This window comes from Amblyomma maculatum, chromosome 10, assembly GCF_055883805.1.
Source record: "Amblyomma maculatum isolate TAMU_Amacu chromosome 10, ASM5588380v1, whole genome shotgun sequence".
In the NCBI taxonomy this organism is placed as follows: Eukaryota; Metazoa; Arthropoda; class Arachnida; order Ixodida; family Ixodidae; genus Amblyomma; species Amblyomma maculatum.
In genome coordinates, this window is record NC_139353.1 from 18,903,009 (window position 1) to 18,923,915 (window position 20,907).

The 20,907-nt window shown below is 43.1% G+C and overlaps 1 protein-coding gene across 2 annotated transcripts in view; it reads right to left on the reverse strand.

The window, feature by feature from the left end:
* LOC146175741 (uncharacterized) overlaps positions 1 to 12,730 on the reverse strand; it is a 245,180-nt gene extending 232,450 nt beyond the window's left edge. The window contains exons 1-6 of one of the 2 annotated variants that reach the window (XM_084582110.1): positions 12,584 to 12,730; positions 10,960 to 10,986; positions 7,496 to 7,522; positions 5,364 to 5,390; positions 1,601 to 1,639; positions 306 to 344 (exon numbers count right to left, since the gene is read on the reverse strand). In XM_084582110.1, coding sequence (XP_084438236.1) covers positions 306 to 344; positions 1,601 to 1,639; positions 5,364 to 5,390; positions 7,496 to 7,522; positions 10,960 to 10,986; positions 12,584 to 12,653 — 229 coding nt within the window. In that variant the 5' untranslated portion in view covers positions 12,654 to 12,730. The remainder of the gene's footprint in view (positions 1 to 305; positions 345 to 1,600; positions 1,640 to 5,363; positions 5,391 to 7,495; positions 7,523 to 10,959; positions 10,987 to 12,583) is intronic. The other variant, XM_084582109.1, reaches the window with a different exon arrangement.
* Between the last annotated feature and the right edge of the window lie 8,177 nt (positions 12,731 to 20,907).

A 20,907-nucleotide genomic window follows, 5' to 3' on the forward strand; every position in this document is an offset into this window, starting at 1 on the left:
TTACACCCCTTCGCCGAAGGAATTCCACCCTAGCGCCAACAACACATAATTTGTGACTGCACAACATCGCAGCTTCATTTGACGTGCTGGGGCTTCCTTCTGGGAGCGAAGACCAGAATTAAACCCCCGTCTATGATGAACGATTTGCCCATAAAAACAGTTTTTATCTTCTGCTTTGAGGCTCTTCCTCAATGTCTAATAATTGTTGTTCTACAATAATTACATTTACATGCCCCTATCTCTCTGACAGGGAATCGTCAAGCTACTAAATGAAGCCTTATTTGATCAAGCATAGTCGGACTCACCCTGTGGCCGATGTGGGTGTGCACTTTGTGGACGTTGGCCTGGAAGAGTTTATAAATTACAGTTAACAATCTCTTTAACGTATATGAGGGGTGCCACGAAGTATTTTGTTAAACGGGAACTTCATTAAAGCTAGGAAGGGGTCTCAGTGAGTTAATCTGATAAAGTCAAGTATTGTATAATGCCGGGGTAACAGGAAAGTACCGCGGCATCATATTTGCGAAGCGAAAATGCGCTGAAAATGAAGTCGAATTTTGAAAGAACGTAACAGCCAACTTAAACGAAGACACAGGGAAGCTTTATTCTTATGTTATGTTTAAATGCACTACCAACTTTTCACGTTGCTATGTTGCTACAATGAAATTGCGTCCAGCGCAACCACCGACACCGATAGCGCGTATGAAAAGAACCAGCGAAAATTTTACCTCGGCAAGAAAGGTCCCAAGGGACTAAATTTCGTTCCCAGCAAAGACGTCGCTGATCTTTGCTTGCTTGCGGCTTGTAAGCAACATCTGCCGGGAGTTTTTTTTTTTTTTTTTTTTGCGTTCTTTCCTCATGTGTTCCGGCAAACTGTCGCAGTAGATTAAGGGAAAACATAATTTGTCGCGGTGTTAGCATGCGGCACCGCTGCCGACACCGGGTCTACGGGGCGGCTGTGTGCCGCTGGCGAAATCTCGTGAATTAAAATATTTAAACCTCGCACTTTGCACCGGGGAGTTTGGCAAAAGCGGGACGTCGCTGCTGCATGGAGTTAACGTTGGCTTGCAGTCAATACAATCTTGAGTGTCTGTATAAAATAGACCAAACATAGACATTTTACCTTCATTTTTCAGCAAAAGGTTTGTTGAATCAGGACGAATAGCAAAATTAGTTTTGTTATTTCGAGTTACTGAAAGCATTGGACTATGAGCATTTGAGGGGGAATCATGATATCTACGTTAAGCCGGGCTTCTTTACATCGAGCTTTGACTGTACTTGCTTTCGCTCAAAGATATTCAGCGCCGTTGTTATAACCATAGAATTTCTAACTAATTAACACTATAGCCTCATTTCAGGCGCTGGGCGTTCTTCCTGAGAGCGAAGACTGGAGTAAAACCGCATCTATGATGAACGATTTGCCCATAGGAAGCCGTCTTTAGCGTCTGCTCTGAGGCTGTGCCTCAATGCGTAATGATCTTGCTTTCTTTTCTACATAAATTCCATCTACATGCTCTCCTCTCCCCTCTCCTATTTCTCTGCCACGGAACTGTCACAGTACTATATGAAGCCTTATTTCATCAAGCATCGTCGGACTCACCTTGGGGCCTAGGTGCGCGTCCACTGGTTGGGCTTTGGTCTGGAAGAGGTTATAAATTACTCGCCGTCGCTGAAGAATTTTCACTGCCAGTGGTTATAACCATAAAATTTCTAACTGTTGCTTGGACAGAAAGCGAGTGCCAGCGTCTGTGCGAGTTTTTTCAAAAGCCCTTCAGGCACATGGATGCTCTGCAACATGGGGGCACTGCTGCTGACATCAGAGCTTCCAACTTGGTTAAAAAATATTGTAAATACGAATAGTGTTTTGCAATTCCGAATTCTTAAAATATTGTATTCATCGCTGTAAAGTTTGGTCAACAATAATATAAGGAAGTTACTAAGCTTTAGCATAAGATGGTGGTGGCCCTCTTTTCTATTCGCCAGATACATTTTTTGTACTCAACAGACGTACGTTTGAATATAATAAAAATATATTTCCTTTCAACAGATTAGGTAGTTTTGTTTAGATTTCCGAAAAAGAGGAGTATTCTTTTCGTGTAGTGCGTTAAAACGTTTTCTGCCAATATCGTCTTTGCGCACCATGTTCGTGCCTCGGTAAAGAAGTCTGCACGCTCCAAGTGCCAGCTGCAACCTCCTCGCGTTTCGCGTATGGCGTTTGCTAAGAAAACCATAAAGCACGAAGCGGGAACCACTCCAATCACAAGTGACATGCGCTGGAAATACCAACTGGAAATACCATAGCACGAGTTATACGGATCTTGGTTGGCAGACTAATGTCTCTGCTCTTTACTAGGCGGTCAAAGCTAACCATTGCTCTTTTTCCCAGAAGCAGGCGTCTCCTAATTTCATGGCTGCAGTCTCCTTCCGAGGTAATCTTGGAGCCCAAGAACAGAAAATCTGTCACAACTTCTACTTCTTGTCCATTAATGCTCCAGGACCTGATAGGGCAAGACGCCATGATCTTTGTCTTTTTAATGTTCAGTTTAAGCCCAAACTTCTCACTCTCTTCTTGTACGCGCATCAGAAGTCTCTTGAGTTCCACTTCACTTTCTGCCATTAAAGTGGTATCATCCGCATATCTAAGGTTGTTGATACGTTTTCCAGCAATCTTCACTCCAGCTGAAGATTTTGATCACGCGAGGTTTTAACGTGCCACATAATATATCGCTGTTCATGTCACTAGTCTGTCGGTGCATAGCACAATACAGTAAATGCACAGAAAGTAAAGTACCCCGCTGCACCATGATCACACCTTGCGCGGTCGAAATATCACATTTATAAGGAAACAGTCAATCACAAATATTGAACTCGAAAACCAAATTAAAATATTGTCTATATACAAAAGTTCAAATGTCAAAGCATAGCGTTGCTATTACCGCGTGCAGAACTCCCGTGCACCGAATATCGATATATCGAAACCGGAGCCACGCTGCCCTCTGGCATGGGCACTTCTCTCACCGGCCTCACTCCTGAATTCTCTCGTCTCCTTACGCATATCTCGCAATGCTCCCACGATTTTACAGGCGCCGCGCCTAACACGGCGAAGAAGGCGCATGGCTTTGGACCTTCGCATGAGAAGCATAGTGATGAAAACTAGGAGTCTGATTTGGTGTGAAAGGAAGTGGGGAAGGAAAACCGGGTCGACTGCCTGTCCCCACTTTCCGCGTGGGATGGCTTAGGCCGCTGAGGCAATGAGACGAATGGGGTCAGTGCTGCTTGGGATGACAGTGGTGTGTCTTTCATTTGGCTTTGTACTTTTTGTTCCCGAAACCGAGGTGAAGGCCTGGGACTTTATTTGTGCTGTGAGATATTATTCTCGGTTTGGGCACGTGTTCCGGAGCCATATACACGAAGAAATACAAGAATTTCGTCTTGTCTTCAAAGTCGGACATCCTTAGGCGGACAGAGCCTGGTGAGAAAGTAATCGATCGGCGAGGCGTTCGGAGTTCCCCATAGCACACTTAGCACTTTCACCAAGAAAAAAACCGATGTTAAAGGGCTAGCAGAAAGTTTGTCTGCTAGCTTCATTAGCACCGATGATCTCGGCGACCGAAAGTGATTCTCCTCATCTCCCCATTTAAATAAGCGCAGGCCGGCGTTAGAAAAAAAAAGATGAAGGCAAGTCACGACGGCACACCACCACTTCTGATGACGTCATCATGAAGGTATGCGCCAAGGAATGCGTCGGTAAATAGGTTGCGAGCGATCGCCAAGGGCACATTTAAACAACTAATTGTAATTTATAGGGTCGACGCAGTTTATAATGTTACTGATTATTCACAAAGACCGTCTCTGTGGATTTATTTCCTGAGAATGCTCTTTCAGTTACTGTTTGAGGGGCCCTTTAAGCTGAAGGCAAAAGTCCAGTCGCTGTAGAGCAAGTCTTGTGCGCGTTCCATCTTTTGAGAAGGTCACGATAGCTTTGTGCACAAGGTTTTTAAAATCGCGCCAGGAACATTCCTGTTCACTGCCATGTGCTTATGAAGTAGGCCATATAGCTTGCTGCAGGCTTCGAAGAAGGAGTCTTTGCTGATGGCACTGGGTGGCAGCAGCGCATTAAAGGTCGCGGTGGCACCGTCGCAAATATCTTTTCGGTCGAATGCGAAGCGACAAGCACAAGTGACACGTAGAAGGGCTCGTCTTAAGAGTGGCCAAATATTCCGACTGATTTTTACCATCGAAAATATTCAGCGCAGATGAGACGGCACTGTTCTGGTAAATGCCCACGAACAAAGATCTGCACCTCAAAGACAGTTCGTGCTACGCTGAAAAAAAAAAGCAAAATGCGCGTATCGATTTTGCATGCTCCAAATTTTAATTGGCCATGTGAACTTAGGCCTTTCATTATCGGAAAGAACAGATGACCAAGCTGCATTTAGAACAGGGAAGACCTCCCAGTTCGATAGTCGTCCGGTAAAGAAACTTGGATGACACGCGATATTTTGGCGGTGGCTGCAGGCGTGAGATGCCAAAATGAAGAACTACGGCCAGAAAGTTTGTTTTCTTTGCAGTAGTTGTTTCGGCCATAATATCGTTTGCCCCCTTGAACAAGATCACCTTAAAATTTCTGCCACTAAATGCAAGGGCAAAACTTCAGCATCTCGACCAAGACGTTGTGAAAGCGTTTAACGTTGGATACAGACAAGACAAGCGCACAGTCTCCTGACCAGCCTTTGGTAGAGAAATGAACCTAAGTCATCCGTCCCTGGAATTATTGAAATGTTGGCTGATGCCTGGAGCGATATGAACACAATTGTGAATTGCCTCCGGATAGCAGGCTTTGGGTGGCTATTCACAACGGCTGTCTGCGCATTGAAGATTAGGTTCTTGGACAACGACTCAACTCATACGGCACTGCTGGACTTGAACTAGCGTGAAGTAGTATTCGCCGCTATTGCAACACAATAGAATGCACTCGTCTTTCATATTTGCACATTATCAACAAGCTTGAGGCTATCTTAGTAAACTTGATTGCGTAGAAAAAGCAAGCTATAGCCACAGAGTTTTCTTGCGAAATAAAATGCTGTAGTCATTGCACCTCGTTTTCGTTCACACAACTAGGAGGTGGAAATCGGTAAATGCGTTGAGATACGTCGAGTTGTTAAATAAGCTTCCGAGAAGTATATTTTATATTTCAAATTAGCGATATATCCAACTATATGGCTTATACCTATCGAGTTCGATATTCCCTCTAACTTATTTAGTAGCACTTTTTTGCACCATTCACTGCAAACCATTCCATCGCAACGCTCTTCCTTGATGTTCTGCAACAGAATAATTGATAAAGCATTGTCAACACTCACCTAGGCGTTGATATCCACTCGCCCCTCCTGTTGAATTGAGCGAAGAGAATTATTACTGTAGTCGTCTTCACTGAAGGTAATCAATCATTTGCGTTTTAACTCCACAAAACGAAAGCCACTGCGTAAACTTTTACACAGATTGTGGAAACTACACTTTCGATTCTGGTCTCCTGAATTAACGTTTTTTCCACCCTGGAATTTGCAGGATGGGGTCACGAAAAATTAGAATAATAAATATGCTATATGGTAACGAAGCCTTCGTCACACTTCGGTCATGAGAACAATGTACTCTCAAACGATGAGGGACAAAGCCTCTAATCTAACTTTTGAAAGGCGGCTTTTGACTATGGTTGTTTTAAGCACAACAAAAAAGAGACTAATAAAGGTTTCACTCCTGTTTCATGGAATTCACCATACGCTTTTCACGCGACCTGTGCTATCTAGTGGCAGTTAACGAGGACTTTGGAGGCAAATGTTATTAAATAATGCTACTAAAAGAGTGAAACGTTCTCGTGTTTTAATAAAGGATCCGGTAATAATTTTTTCGTGGTATTTTTGTGAAATAATGCTGTCACTACAGTTATTATGTAACATAGTAGAACGAGCAATGTAAAGCAGCAGACGCTTCCTTACGCGAATGTAAAAGAACGCATGTTAGAATTTACTTTTTGTGTTTTGCAGCTAAACGGCTCCTTAAACTCAAATGCATGGCAGAGCCCCTTTTACGGAAGACACATTGTCGCAGCAACAACCTTTGCTCTCAGAGATATCAATGTTAATTGAGTTCATAACACCTTTAACATATAACCCCGGCCAGGTGGTGAAGTGGTTACGCCGCTTGACTTCTTTGCGCAAGGATTCGGGATCGAATCCCTGCTGCAATGGTTGCTTTTCGAAGGCGCCTGTGTTCTGTGAGATGTGAGTGCACATTAAAGAACCCCAGGTTGCCGTAATTTGCGTAGCCCTCCACTACGACGTCTCATAGCCCAATGGGACCCCAACTATTATTACACGAAAAAGAAACGTCCACTTTATTTTTCAGAAACCTAAAACGCACGTTTCTGAAACTGACCTGTCGTACATGATACGAGAAAGTGTTGTACACGTTGCGAAAATGAGTAATCGAGAATAATTACAATTACTCCATCTGAAATGTAACTGATCAGAGTAACACGCCCAGAAAGTTAACTGATGAATTACAAAGCATTAGTCAATTACTATCGCGTTGCTCTTCGTACCTTATTCCTATAACACGAACTCGCTAGGACTGCCACAATCTAGTGCTGCTTGCGTGAAATTTTTCACACGTTGATAATTTTCAATAGCATTTGTTTTCAATTATCCTCGACGATTTCGTAACCTTTCCTCGTTACGACATCAGCCGAATAACCAAATCTCTCAATGTAAGCGCTATCGGTTTCGCTTTTCTGAAACTGCCTGACATGTTTCTTCGGTGTTTTTTCTTTCCCTCTCCTTTCATGTCGTGTAGTTCCTTAAAATTTTATTTTGTCCCTCGTATTTGGCTCTGGCGGGCTTGTCGGTAGTTTTGACACAGGTTTCTGAGATCGCACTTCACGTTTAGTTATCATACCACCCGTCACAGCCACCGTGCCTGTACAAGCTGCCGCTGGTCGACGTTCTTTGTCGCTGCACACTCTGCCCTCAGTGGATTTTGTGTTCTTGAACTTACATACTTACCCCTAGGTTTGAATGTCAACCGGCCGAATCTCTTGCAGTATGCCCCTTGTCGCACTCGCCCACTCAGGACAGCATTTTCCAAGTCACGCTTTACATTGACTCCCACTATTTCTACATCACACCCTCCTTCTTGCTTCCTCCTCCTCCTCCTCCTCCTCCTCCTCCTCCTCCTCCTCCTCCTCCTCCTCCTCCTCCGCTCCGGGGCATCAATTTCGGAGTGAAAGCCCTGATAAAACTACTGCTTATAATTAGCGCTTCGCGCAGAGGAAGGCTAGTCGACGCTGGTAGAACTTTTTTGCAGCCTCACCAAGGCGTCCCCGACCACTGACCGTTTTGCTTCGTGTTCCTGTAAAATGCGTCATGCCCCCAATCTCTTCACTGTACCTTAGCGAGGCTATACAAAGTTTCATTGATCAAGCGTACTCCGTACTCACCTGTTGGAAGACGTCCACATTGTGGGCCTGAAAGAGATTAAATATTAATCGCCTTTGCTAAAGGAAATCGGAAACGAATGTTTCAACGCGGCAAGATGAAAATTAGCTGGGTCTTAGCTTTAGTTAAGCCCGGTTGGTTGCGAAAGCAATAATAGCATGGCTACGCTATAGTTCAGCTCGTACTGTACCCAAATGTGGTGTACCATGTTGACCGAACGATTAACACAGGACACAGAATGGAGTTTACTATTGTTTAGCATTATTGTTTATACCTATGAAGATACTTTGGTGATCACTGAAGTAGTGAGACTTCCGTCGTTGCCGCCTAGTAGCATTCCTACGTTCTTGACTGCTAAGTGAACACGTCGACAAAGAGTCTTCACTGTTCAAAGCGTCCATTACATTCCATTCGGAGTCGTCACCGGTTGAGAACGATTCAAGAGAAGCGCGACGCGCTCGTCTAGCTGCATCGTGAGCTCGCCGCCGAGTGAGACGCTGTTCCCGTTCTTCATCTGTCTCTGTAGCCCGCTGTCGTTTCCTGGCTTCATTGAGACGGCGTAACTTTTCTTTCTGTTTATCAGGATACATAGCGAGTGCCCCAGCTGAGCAAGCGCGAGCATTTATATACCCATCGTTTCCCTCCTCCTCCTCCTCTCAACTGTGAAAGAACAGGTGACAGCAGCGCCTCTACTTGGTAGTCACAGCCACCCGACGACTCGACTTGGTAGCTCATCTTTCGCAGCTTGTATGACGTCACAGCCAACTGGGGTCATTAAAGGTCAAGCGTGTCTACCGACCGTGGCTACGCGAAGGGCTGAAAATTGGAGTAGTATTACTTTCGCTATAAAAGTAAGTCCATATACTTTTAGTCTCGGGTTGGACGAAATGTCGTCTGCTTCGAAATTATATCATGCATAACCATTTGCATAGAATGCGACGCTTACATTTTTTGTTTTAAAATCCTCTCTAAACACTTCATTGTACATTCTCCCAATTGATTAGCACGTGAATTAGAATAACGTTATCTCTCGTTAAAACGCCACCTTACTCACAGCAGCCACCAAAGCATAGCAGCATACTCAAGTGGACAGGGGATAACCTAACCTCAGGGTTTGTACCGCGGTGTTTCAGCCACGCTGCCTTAGTGAACAACGTTGAGAGAATAATAAGTCATTTAAGCTCTACTGCACGGAGTACAACTTCAGATCCGTGGGCCGTTGCTGAAACGACATTCAGGAGACATGGAAGGTTACCAAGGGCACACTGTATTTTCGCGATATCTAGCCATGCTATGCCTGGTATTTTATGACCTTAGTACGTACATTACTGCTGACCACTGGTCACCTTGGCACTGTGCTTTGACTTTGACCTTTGAAATCATTGGACGTGTCATTGATGGCGGCACATGGGACATCATAACCTCATGTCCTGTGCTACAAGACAGAACTTGCTACGCGCTTGTAGTTACACAACTCGTAGCCGTTTACGAAGAGAGCGTTGGAGCGTTGCCTCAGCCTCTTCCGAGTACGTTGTAAAAATGTATATAGAGAGGGTCTCTTAGACTTTCTCTTAAGAGAATAATAGCGAAAGCCTATCCTTCCTATCGGATAGGCTGCCTATCCGATATTAGGCAGCCTATCGTCTGCCAATTATCGGTGTTCGTTGCGGGGCTCATATAATAATTTTATTTGATTTACAGGAAAGGAAAGGCACAGTACCTGTCATACGTTCTCCGGAAAGTGTCAGTTGGGACAGTAAATCATCGCTTCTGTCGCGTGGCGTTCCTTGACGCGCGATCAAGTGTGTGATTGCAGACGACAGGAACGCTCGACAAGGAGAACACATCTCGCGGAATCTCGCGCTCGGGTACGGGTCGTTTAAAGATGTCGCGCACAACTCTCTCGCACGGGATTTTGTTCCATGAGCCTTGAAGGGCCTTCGCCTTAAAACAGCGTAAAAAGAGAAGGCATGGAGCAAGAAGACGCACGAATGCCGACAAAAGGGGAGCATTTAATACCTGACGTGTAAATACACAACGCGTGGTGCTCAAAATAAACCACAGGGAAGCCCCAACGCCTACTTCAAAAAAACGCCAAACCTTGCGGGGCTCGTCGATGAAGAGTTGAGATGTGTCAATTGGTGGCGCGACAAAGATATTGACGATTTCCTTGCCCATGCCACGGTTCCTTTTTGACATTGTCCCCAAAAGTAACCTAGGGCACCTTTATAAATCGTGTAACGATTTCGTTCCTCTTTTTGAGCAATCCGCAATTGCGAAATGCTCTAAATGCAGGTACGACACGCTTCAGAACCTCTTTTTTAAAGAAGGAGAAAAATAGGGGAACCGAAAAACGTTTTTATTTCTGCTTCAGAGAAGTCACCACACAATTTTCATGCGACCGTACTGCTGAGGAGGAGGTGATGAGATCTGCAGCAGAACATATTCTTGAGGAAGAAGACGAAATTGATGAGGAAAATTTACATCCTATATGAACAGAGCGGAGACATATTTTATTGCTATTATTTGAAGAATATTTTCATCAATAAGTGTCGAGCTTAGAAGAGAGTCATTTAGTATTGCAGAGCTCAATGAATAAGGAACCGAAGCCTAAGTTTGGTCACGCTACAGCTTCGCCGCTTTGATCGCATTCTGGCGAACCATGAAACGTCTAGGCGCCGCCGAAGAAGACTCTAACCTTTACTACTCGCTAAGAGTCACCTTGTCCGTTCGGAGTAGATAGGGTACGCTGACCAGCTGACCAGACCTAGCCTGAGCCTTCAAACTTTCAGTGTAGCATCTTATATACGCGCATTTGAGCACCGCTATTTCCCTATCCCCCCGAGTGATATGCTAAAACTCTCTCATAACAGGGAGTTCTAGAGTAGTTTACCCTCCTTGCCAAGGAAACGAGGGAGCAGCACAGCGTCACTGCGCATGCCGAGAACGCTGCGCTTGAAGCCTGAAATAAGTGGCTAGGTATGATATGCCCCAAGAATAAGCGAACGGCTTATATCCCAAAGCACGGAGCACGCATGCCCCAAACATAAGCGAGGCTTTGAGTCTACGAGCAATCTTCGCCCGTCCAGAAACACCTCTTTCGCTCTGTATATATAGATATATATATATATTCTCTAACCAGACGCAATTAAGTTTAGTAATGTGGCGATATAATAGACCAAATCGCATATACGTCGCTTGGTGGTACAAAACATTTCTTTTTGCTATGTTTTTGTAAAGAACTATTGCTATTGTGTATCAAAGCTTTAAACTCAACCACTGAGTAATAATAATAATAATAATAATATCAACATGGGCACAACTAATTGTTTCAACAATTTATTTTTACTTGTTAAAATACGATATTTGTGGTGTCGCTTGCACAAATGTTTTAGTAACCATCGCACGATGATGGTTGTCGTGATGACAACTTGACAATAAGTGATTAAGGATAGTTCCTACTCACCTCTACATGTGCGCCCAATGACTCCTCCTGTAAACATAAATGAAAATGGTTGGTTTGGTTTGTGGGGTTGAACGTCGCAAAGCGACTCAGGCTATGAGAGACGCCGTAGGGGAGGACTCCAGAGATTTCGACTACCTGGGGTTCTTTAACGTGCACTGACATCGCATAGTACACGGGCACCTTGCTTTTCGCCTCCAACGAAAAGCGGCCGCCCAGGCCGGGATTCGATCCCGCGTCCTTGGGAACAGTATTCGAGCGCCGTAACCGCTGCGCCACCCCGGCGGGGTTTTCACAATCAAGGTAGAAATTATCCGCGACACTTGAGGTGGATGATGACTTTACACTTGAGAGCATTTAAAACCTGCACATCGGCCAAAAGTGTATGATGACAGCAAGCACACCTTGGCCCCGACTCGATAACCGTGAAAAATTTAGTACAAGGTGAGCTGCTATAATACATTTCACAAGCTGTTCGGAGCTTAAGGAGGACTGGGCCAATTCTGAAGACGTCGACTATACCACTGTGGTACCACGGCCGTACTTTCATTGATCACACTGAGAGGCATGAGGAAAATCATGCTTGCTGCGCTATCCTTATTGAAATTAATCGATCTTACCCTTCGCTGTTCTGCATAAACCTTGTGAAACCCAGTCGAAAGAAACAGCTAAGAGTTCGTCGAAACTATGACATTCGTGTCGTAAACGTCGGAATTTTCTGTAATTCTGTAGTACATACCTATGTTTATAATACTAGTTTACCATGTTTTCGTGGTATTTCCGCCACAAATATATTTTCTTAAATTCAAAAGATAATATTTGTGAAATAGAATATAATAAGCATGGTATTTGAAATTGCCAAATGCGCTAGATATCTCCGCAATAACCGCTGATAATGAAAGTAAAGCCGCGTACCATGCGATGTTCATACCTTGGCTTCCCAAGCAGACTTCCTAGCGTATACATCATACACTTCTACTAGAAGACCGCAAGTATTTTTCTGTTTTATAAGCTAGGCTGTCTACGTTGATTTGAAAACAAACGTTCTGCAGTTTTTTTTTTTTTTTAGACTGCCAGGATCGAAACATAAGTTATAGGTACGACCAGATCCAATTGAAGTCCGCTATTTTCTTCTCTTTGCTACCACAACCTCCTCGCCGGATATAGAGAAACAATAGTTTTAGATAGAAGAGCTCACTAGCGTCTACTAGCAGTGTGCACATATACCACATCTCCTAGTTTCAAAGAGGATTGCGCAAAAAAAAAAGAAATGTTACATGCAAATTTCATGCCCCATTTACTTTTGCTCTCACCGGTGCATGAGTGGCACACGACACAGCTGTTAATTCCAGCGCTGCAGATGGCTTCAGCTCAAATACAAACTTCGATCTCGTGGGTTTAATTATTTTATTTATATAAATATCAGTTTTGGAATAGAAAACGTTTATTTCCTCATATGCAGATGCAGACGATCTGTATTAGCTGGCCAACAGCCAATGGCTGGCGGCGAACCTGACTGCCTACTCGGTGGCATAGTATTGAACGCTCGGGACCAAGCTAACCATAAAAGCTTTTCATCGCATAAGAAAAAGATTTTGTACTAAATACTCCGACAGGAGTGGCTTACCTTGGGCAAACGCCAGGGCTACCATGCACAGAAAAACCAAGGCAACGATGGCAATACGCATTTTCGCCATTGCTATATAGAGGAAGCAGCGTAGAGATGATACTGCAAGGTTCAGGGAGGCTACCGGTTCCTTTTAAATCTTTGAGAGCAACCAACTCTTCATTTGCAAGTTTATTTTCAGCGTTTTACATGTTGTTCAATACACCCAATTACTGAGTGGGTGACAACATTAGAAACGTGCTTCTAATTTACTGCATAATTGTTTCTTGGAGGTATTGATAAATTATAATGTCTACTTGCAAAAAGCAGAAATGCCTCATTTTGAAAGTCAACTACGCTGCAGTTGGAAAGTGGGCATAAAGCGATTTGCTGACATAATATTCCATACATAAAGTGAATTTCGTGGCAAATTTATGCTAATATATCGGCAATTATAACCTGTAAGTACCGTCCGATTGGATCATATCAAAATTTCTTTCGTATTAGGAAGAAACAGCGCATCATATCTCATGGCGTTAGTTACAGCTGCAGTTTAAAAGTGGGCATAAAGCGATTTGCTCAAATAATATTCTGTACATAAAGTGAATTTCATGGCAAATTTATGCTAATATATCGGCAATTACAACCTGTAAGTACTGTCCGAATGGGTCATCTCAAAATGTCTTTCATTTTAGAATGAAAGAGCGCAGCATATCTCATGGCGTTAGTTACATTAATATATTGCTAAGTTAGGTCAATATCGAACATAGAATTCTGCTGTGCTAGATAATGACCGAGGCTACAGTGTCATAGAAATTATGAAAAACATATCTCGGAAAAGTTATATTTTCACCACTCCTCATATTTTCTATGTGCCGTAATTCGTTTAGTTTAGTACATTACCGGTGCAGTGCATCAGCGCTGTGTCTGTTGTCTCCTCGTCCTATCGTATATGCGCTGCACTGATAATGTGTAACCAACATCACAAGCCAAGCGTCTACCTTCTTTAGTACTGTTTTTAGCTTGTTTGGCGGAACGCAGCAGGTGCCCTGGCAGGTAGAGCATCTGCCTCGGATGCGCCACGTGTGAGGTTCGATCTTGATTGCCACTGAGCGACAAAATAAGTACAACCCTTTCCCGGGCTCGGCGCTCGCTAACAAAGAATGAACTGCTTGTGAAATGAAATTTTCACCCATCTTTGTTTTACGGAAACACCATAGTTCAGGAAACTATTTTTCCAAGGCTGCCTTGGCGTAACATTCTTTCGCTAGAATCTTCTTGTTGAAGATTCAGTTTTTCCAGATTGTTCGACGGAGCTGGCACGTGGCACTGCTAGGATGTTGTAAAATAGCTGTCACATTAAAAGCGGTAAATACTGTGAGGAAGAAATAGGGCGAAAAGTTTTAAGACAGTTAACCTCCCTCCCTGCCTTTCCTCCTCATCTTCCTCCTCCTCCTGTGTGCATTACATGTTGAAAATTTTATATCAGTAATGGCTGAAGCCCGATCAATCTGCAAGCGCCATTTGTTTCACTTTCAGCAACATACTTTAACAGCCACGCTCTCTAACTGTGGCGATTTTTTACAACGGCATGCAAGCGACACCGATTCTGACACAATTCCGTCCTCTTAAGCGAAGCGGTCCAGACACGTCCGAACACAAATGCAGACACCAGTTGACACCAAGCACCCTACCACGCTCGACCATGCAACATGTTTAGCGCACCTGCTAACTCGACCTTATCACATTGTCTCGTGACATCACACCCACCATTCACAAAGTAGCACCAGGCCATGTCTCCTGGTCTCACGGCGTCAGACGCACCGTTAATAAAAAAACCGATTTTATGACAGTTGATGAAATATATCATAATCTGGTGAGGCGCACTTCGTGATGTTTTTAATTCTATCGCATAAATATAACTTCTAAATACTCCCCCGGGAGGGCCTAAGATTTACCACTCTTGAGAAATCATTATTAGGTTCAGCTAGCCTGCGTGTGTCTGGCATAAGGTACGCAGTAAAAATGGGTGGGCGGCGGATGTATTCGTAGTGTGGAATGGAGGAAACCAAACATTGTGTCACCACCATGCGAACTAATTTCTGAAGCACATTTCGCAATTAGAGAGGCTATGGTGAGAGTTAACTGAAAAGTTTTTGTCTTATTCACGAGCAAGCTTTCAGAAAAGAAATTTGCTACAAGAAATATTTATTTCGGACATAAAAATTTAGGGCTCCCTAGTCACATGCTCGCAAGCATAGAATGCTGGCTAAATCGCAAGCCCTGCTAGTTAGCTGGAAGCCAATATTCTGATCATCATAGTTAAGGCCCCAACGGGCAAAATGTACATATCTTCAACACATCCGTCTGCATTTATATAATCTGGACTATTAATTCTTATCAGATATTGCGCACCTAGCATTAACTATCCAATCATAGTGCATCATTGCACATCCAATGCATAACCATACAAATTTTTTGAACTAGCAAGAGTCAGGCAAGAACCATCTTCCTCCCACCACCTTCTGCCTCTTCCCTCCCCTCCGCAAGAAACAGCGACAATAAATTTTGTTTAAGCTTTCCAGCCGAAGAAGGAGTACGTTTAGCAGCTGTAGTTGCCGCGCTTACTCTTGGCTAGTGACAAGTGGATGAAGGCTGACACAGCCACTTGCTGACTTTTTGTTTGAAAGCTTTCTTTTTGTCATCGCATAAATGTAAGGCTAGGGTGCGAAAGTTTCAGACATGAACCACTTTTCCATGCTAAGCTACATGTGTCATTGAAGGACTACAATATACCTTACGTCCCAATCGCAATAATACAGAACTTTGTCAGCTCGCCTCAATGCGGTATAACTTTAAGCAATGCTTTTAATAGAAATGCTTCTTATCTTACTGCAGAAAAAAACTGTTCTCAGGGAAACTACGTTACAACCGGCATAACACCAAGGGAAACTGCGTTAAAACCGGCATAACACCAAAAACCGCCAAATCCTTAGTTTGCACAATGATTTTGGGGCACAATATTATTTGCATTTTGTTTCACATTTTTATGGCGAAATCATGATATCTGGAATGTTAAAGATACCCATAGCAACTCGGATGACGTCTTTACTTTGTGCGCAATAATAATATGTGTTCACCATTCTCGCTCAAGGTCAACGCATATTATTATGCTTTATTATGCGTACCAGGCAGACTTGTGCTATAATTAAAATATCTTTCTCTCACTATCATTCTCGCTGAAAAGAATATGGGCTGTTTAGGATCAATCATTCCTGATGTACTACTACATTTTTCACTGGCGCAGTGTGTAGATTATTGACAATATTCTAAGATGCGCTCATAATTACAAGGAAACCAAGTTCCAGCACCAGTTTTGAAGGTTATTTTTTTCGTTAAAAAGCCCTAAAAAATCATCTCTAGCTTCATTCACGCCTAAAAAGGTTAAGCAGGCACGAGCTCGTCGCCTTTGGTTATAATGCCTTAGTGGCCTGCGGTCAGGGTGCATCTGTAGTGAGAAACCAAACAATTGACACAAAGTTTATTCATGGGAGCCCGCTTTACAGCGGAAAAAGATGAAGTCACAACGTCGCGTTTAACCCGGACGTTGGCTTAGCATTGAGAAATGAGCCGGAAACAATACGGAATAAATAATGCTCACGCGCCATCTGCTGAAGCAAAAGCTTAAAGCACATTGCACGCTACCCTCGATCCCCTCATGCCGACGCCACGTATACCACGTCATGCAAGAACGTGCTCTTTGTTTCTCGGCTAATTATTATTTCCAGAAATATAAACTCCCATTAGACACAGACAGCGGGTTAACACACTAGTGTATATAATATACTACATCACATCATTGTAATGTTTAACCCCTTGCTCCCGAGCCACGCCGCGTGTACCACGTCATGCAAGAACGTGCACTTTGTTTCTCGGCTAATTATTATTTCCAGAAATATAAACTCCCATTAGACACAGACGCGGGTTAACACACTAGTGTATATAATATACTACATCACATCATTATAATGTTTAACCCCTTGCTCCCGAGCCGTGCGAACATATCTTGAGTGGTCGATTAGAATTTAATTCCGTGAACGTTGTGCGGTGCTAGAAATTTCCGTGCCAGGTCATATGGCTGCGGCGTCATGGCGATGCCAAAAATTCATGACGAGAAAACAACACCAATTCCACCGACTTTGCAGTCGGCTGGGAAGATGGCTGCTTGTGCAGTCCTTGTCAAGATTTTAAAGCCCAGAGGGTTTGCTTCTGAGCCACTTCATGTGGCTTGTAATGCACTTCCATTGTACCGAATCTCATGATGGTAAGAAAATTATTTGTCCTACGCTATCGAATTTTAAGGCCCTCCACTAATACTAGATAAGCGCCACTACACCGCTCAGAAGCAGACCGCCTGGGCTCTACACTTCTGACAAAGGTGGTACTTGAGACTTGAGCTCTGTTATTTATATGGAAATACCGTTGTTAAAACTCGATTCCCAAATATAGTTTTGAATCGAACAGATATTAGAACGCAGGATTTATCAGAAGGGGCTTCGAGAAACTGAAGCATGCTGTGTCACGCAGGCATTTCAATAAACCTCTAAATCTTGGATAAACCTCAAAATGGAAATCTATATCCTGCACATTTCTACGAGCATGATGCTCTCAAAGCTCTTATTTGATAAGTGCCGGGAAAGAAAACTAGACGACTGCCTGCGCAAGCTTTGCTGAAATCCAAAAGTCAATCCTGGATTTCATGAGTCCTTCGCATTCCTATTAATACCTGTAATACGTAGAACGTTTCTTCAGAGAAATGAAAACTGCCCTGAAGATGGTATAAAGGGGAATTTATCAAGCTTCTTTTTTTTCTTTTTAGGTCATCATATCTTACTGTGCTTCTGAATGACTCTATTGGATGGTTGTATTATGAGCATTTTTTTTTTTTGGTATGGGAAGCGAGCTGAGAAATTTCTGGGAACATGGGAGAACAAATAAGCATATGAAGTGTTTCTGGCAGCAGTTTTATAAATTCTTTAATGAATAAAGTTTGAAATAACAATGAAGTATTTTCAGAACCCCAATCTCAGCAACAGCGGACAAAATTCGCTGCAACGAACTACAAACTAGGCAGCTGTTAACCGAAAGTCGCCATTTAATCTTGCAATTGAGCCTGTTATCTGCTTCCTTTTCCTTGAAGCCTTTCATCCCTTTTCCCCCGTGGGTGGCAGCAAACAGGTTTCTTTTCACACTGAATCCCCGTGCTCTTCTTGTCTTCCTCCTTCTTTGGTTGGGTGGTTAGATACATCAGTACACTGAAAACCGAGGAGCAGCCTTGAATCCGAATCCCTTGTTGAAAGGAAGATAAACTTTTTAAATATATTTGAGCACGAGAAATTGCAGGTGCCCATTCAGCAGAAAAGCAGCGAAAGAGACGTGCACGAAGCTCGGTGGAAAAAGCAGGCCTACCGATTTTGTGTTGCTGTGACTGCGTCACGAAATCCAAATTGAAGGCTATAGTTCTCCTTGACATGCACACAATTTCACGCCCTCACCCCTAAAGCTACCCACCGCGCCGTAGGCAATAACTGCCTATTACGATGTAAGCTGGACCCCTGACAAGTTACTCAAGAAGAGTTTGTTTGAGTTGACCTTAGATTGGCCTTGTGGAACCTAAAATTGTAAAATGTGTATTCCCTGACCTTGAAGTGACCTGACCTTGCCAGCTAAGCATAGCAGCAGCGTACCAACAGTCTAACAACAACAACAACACAATCGTTGGATCAGAGCGCATTCGAGCTAGGTGTCTTGCTGAGAAGTGAATGCACAGAATCTAGTACTTATCGCTTTAAGCGACCACTCCGCTCCCTTTACTGCCACCCTCTCGTACACTGCTCATTTAACGCCGTGGTCTTCATCAAGTTCATCAACTAGATGACTGGCTGAGCAACTTTGCTGATATCTAAAGGTCACTCCTTGATCGCCTGCGTCTTTTTGCATTGCTATTAATATCTGCAAATACGTGGAACATTTCTTCTGAGGTATAAAAACTTCTCTAAAAATGGGATGAATTGTAAATTATAGAGCTTTTTTTTTTTTTTTAGGTCGTGATATCCTACTCTGCTTTTAATAGACCCTTCTTGATGTCTGTATTATGCACTTTTTTCTGTATGGGAATTGAACTGAGAAATTTCTGGGAACATGGGAGAATAAATATGCATACGAAGTGTTCCTAGGAGCAGTTTTATAAATTAGATTATGCATTCAGTTTGAAATAACAATATAAAAATTTCAGAACCTCAGTCTTAGCAACAATGGACAAAATTTACTGCAACGAACTATATTCTAGGTAGCTGTTAACGAAAAGTTGCCATTTAATTTCCAATTGCGTCTGTTATCTTCTACCTTTCCCTTAAATTCTTTCATATATTGTCCCGGGTGGCAGCACACAGGTTTCGTTTCATAGTGAACCTCCCTGCCTTTCTTCTCGCCCTCCTTGTCTGGTTGGGTGGTTAGATACATTAGTACACTGTAAACCGAAGACAAGCACTGAGGCCAATTCCCATGTTGAAACTAAGATAAAATGTTAAAAATTATTTGCAGCGCGCGCAAATACAGCTCCTCATTCAGCAGAAAACCCAAACTAGCGAATGAGTCGTGCGCGAAGCTCGATGGAAAACGCACGCCTACTGATTTTGTGTTGCTGCGACTGAGTCACGAAATTCACACTGAAGGTTACAGTTCTCCTTGATATGCCCAAAATTTGTCTCCCACGCCCCTAAAGCTAACGACCGCGCTGTAGGTAATGGCTGCCTATTACGGCGAAAGTTCAACGCCTGGCAAGTTGCTCCCGAAGAATTTCTCTGGGTTGACCTTGGATTGACCTTGTGGAACCTAGAATTGTAAAATGTGTATTCCCTTTCGTTGAAGTGACCTCACCTAGACAGCCAAGCATATCAGCAGCGTAGCAACAAACAACAACAAAATCGTTGGAACACAGCGCATTCGAGCTAGCTGTTTTCATGGAAAGCAAATGCACCGAATGTAGTACTTATCGGTATAAACGACCACCCCACTTTCTTTACTACCACTCTCTTTCATATTGTGCATTCATCCGAACTCTAATCCGAAATTATAATCTGAAAGCAAAGCCGTATTTGACAAGAATTAATATCTTCCTTCGCACGCCTAATTGGTTTAACTACGTTAACACACAACTTTTTCATTCTTGCAATAATGGTGAACGAGGACAATGTTAATGAGGTGAAGCTATACCGCACGCAGTCTGAAGTAGGCGCAATAGTCAACGAAACTCGTCAAGAGCGGACGCCGAGTTTCCTACGACTTTTACGCAAGTCTAATGTGCTTAGTTTCAGTTCAGCGCGAAAAAAAAAGAAAAAGGATTGGAAAAAGAATCTGTATTTAAATCCGCTGCTGGCTTCTTCTGAAAACGACTGTTTTTAATTTCCATAATTTACGCGGTACCCTTTTGAAAATGACTTTCAATTCCTCGTTGACATTAAATACTGAACAGAGTTAATAAAAGCTAAAATCTCTGCGTTTCAGACATCAGGTTCTATTCTGTTGGACTTCGCACTAATCATATACTACATGGCTCAGAGGTTGCTCCAGGCTGTATTTTGTTCGTTTTTTAAACTCCTTATATTTATTCATTTTTGAAACTTTTCTCCGAAAAACTTGACATATTGTAGTGTCATGTGTGCAGTTATCAACGTTTCCACAGGCAGGCCTTCGAAACGAAAGGAAAACGGCACAAAGAAAAAGACAGGCTCGACCGATAGAGGCTAATGTAAGATATATTTAGGTTGTAAAATATACAAAGTTTTAAATAACCTCTCGGCTAGCGGAGTATTAACTTTAGCGTCGAAAAAGTGCCATGAGGATACCACATATATTATTTGCACGAAGTAACAGCCACTCCATATATAATTACAGCAACAGGAAATTCTTTGATGTATTGCAGACAACGAAACTTCAGCGCGCGAGGCGTGAAGTAAGCTTGGTCAGACCTGCAGTGGTGCGCAGAATGCTCTGAGATTGGCTAAACTTGGAAAACCGCCGAGTTTTGCCGAAGCCTTCAGATAATGAACAATGCTGTCAGAACAAAAAATCCAAACGCGAGGGAGTTTCATTTAGGCTACCCAGAATCATTATAGAGTTATCATCAGTCTCTGGTCGGTTCATGGGCTTCGTAGGAAGTCGACAAAGTACGCCTGAAGTGGTAACCACGCCTTCGTTGCATTTTTTCACAGGTTTAAAGTTCTAATGTGTGCATTACTTGTGGAAGTGAGACGCAGACGGTATATATATATCGCTTTCAACGC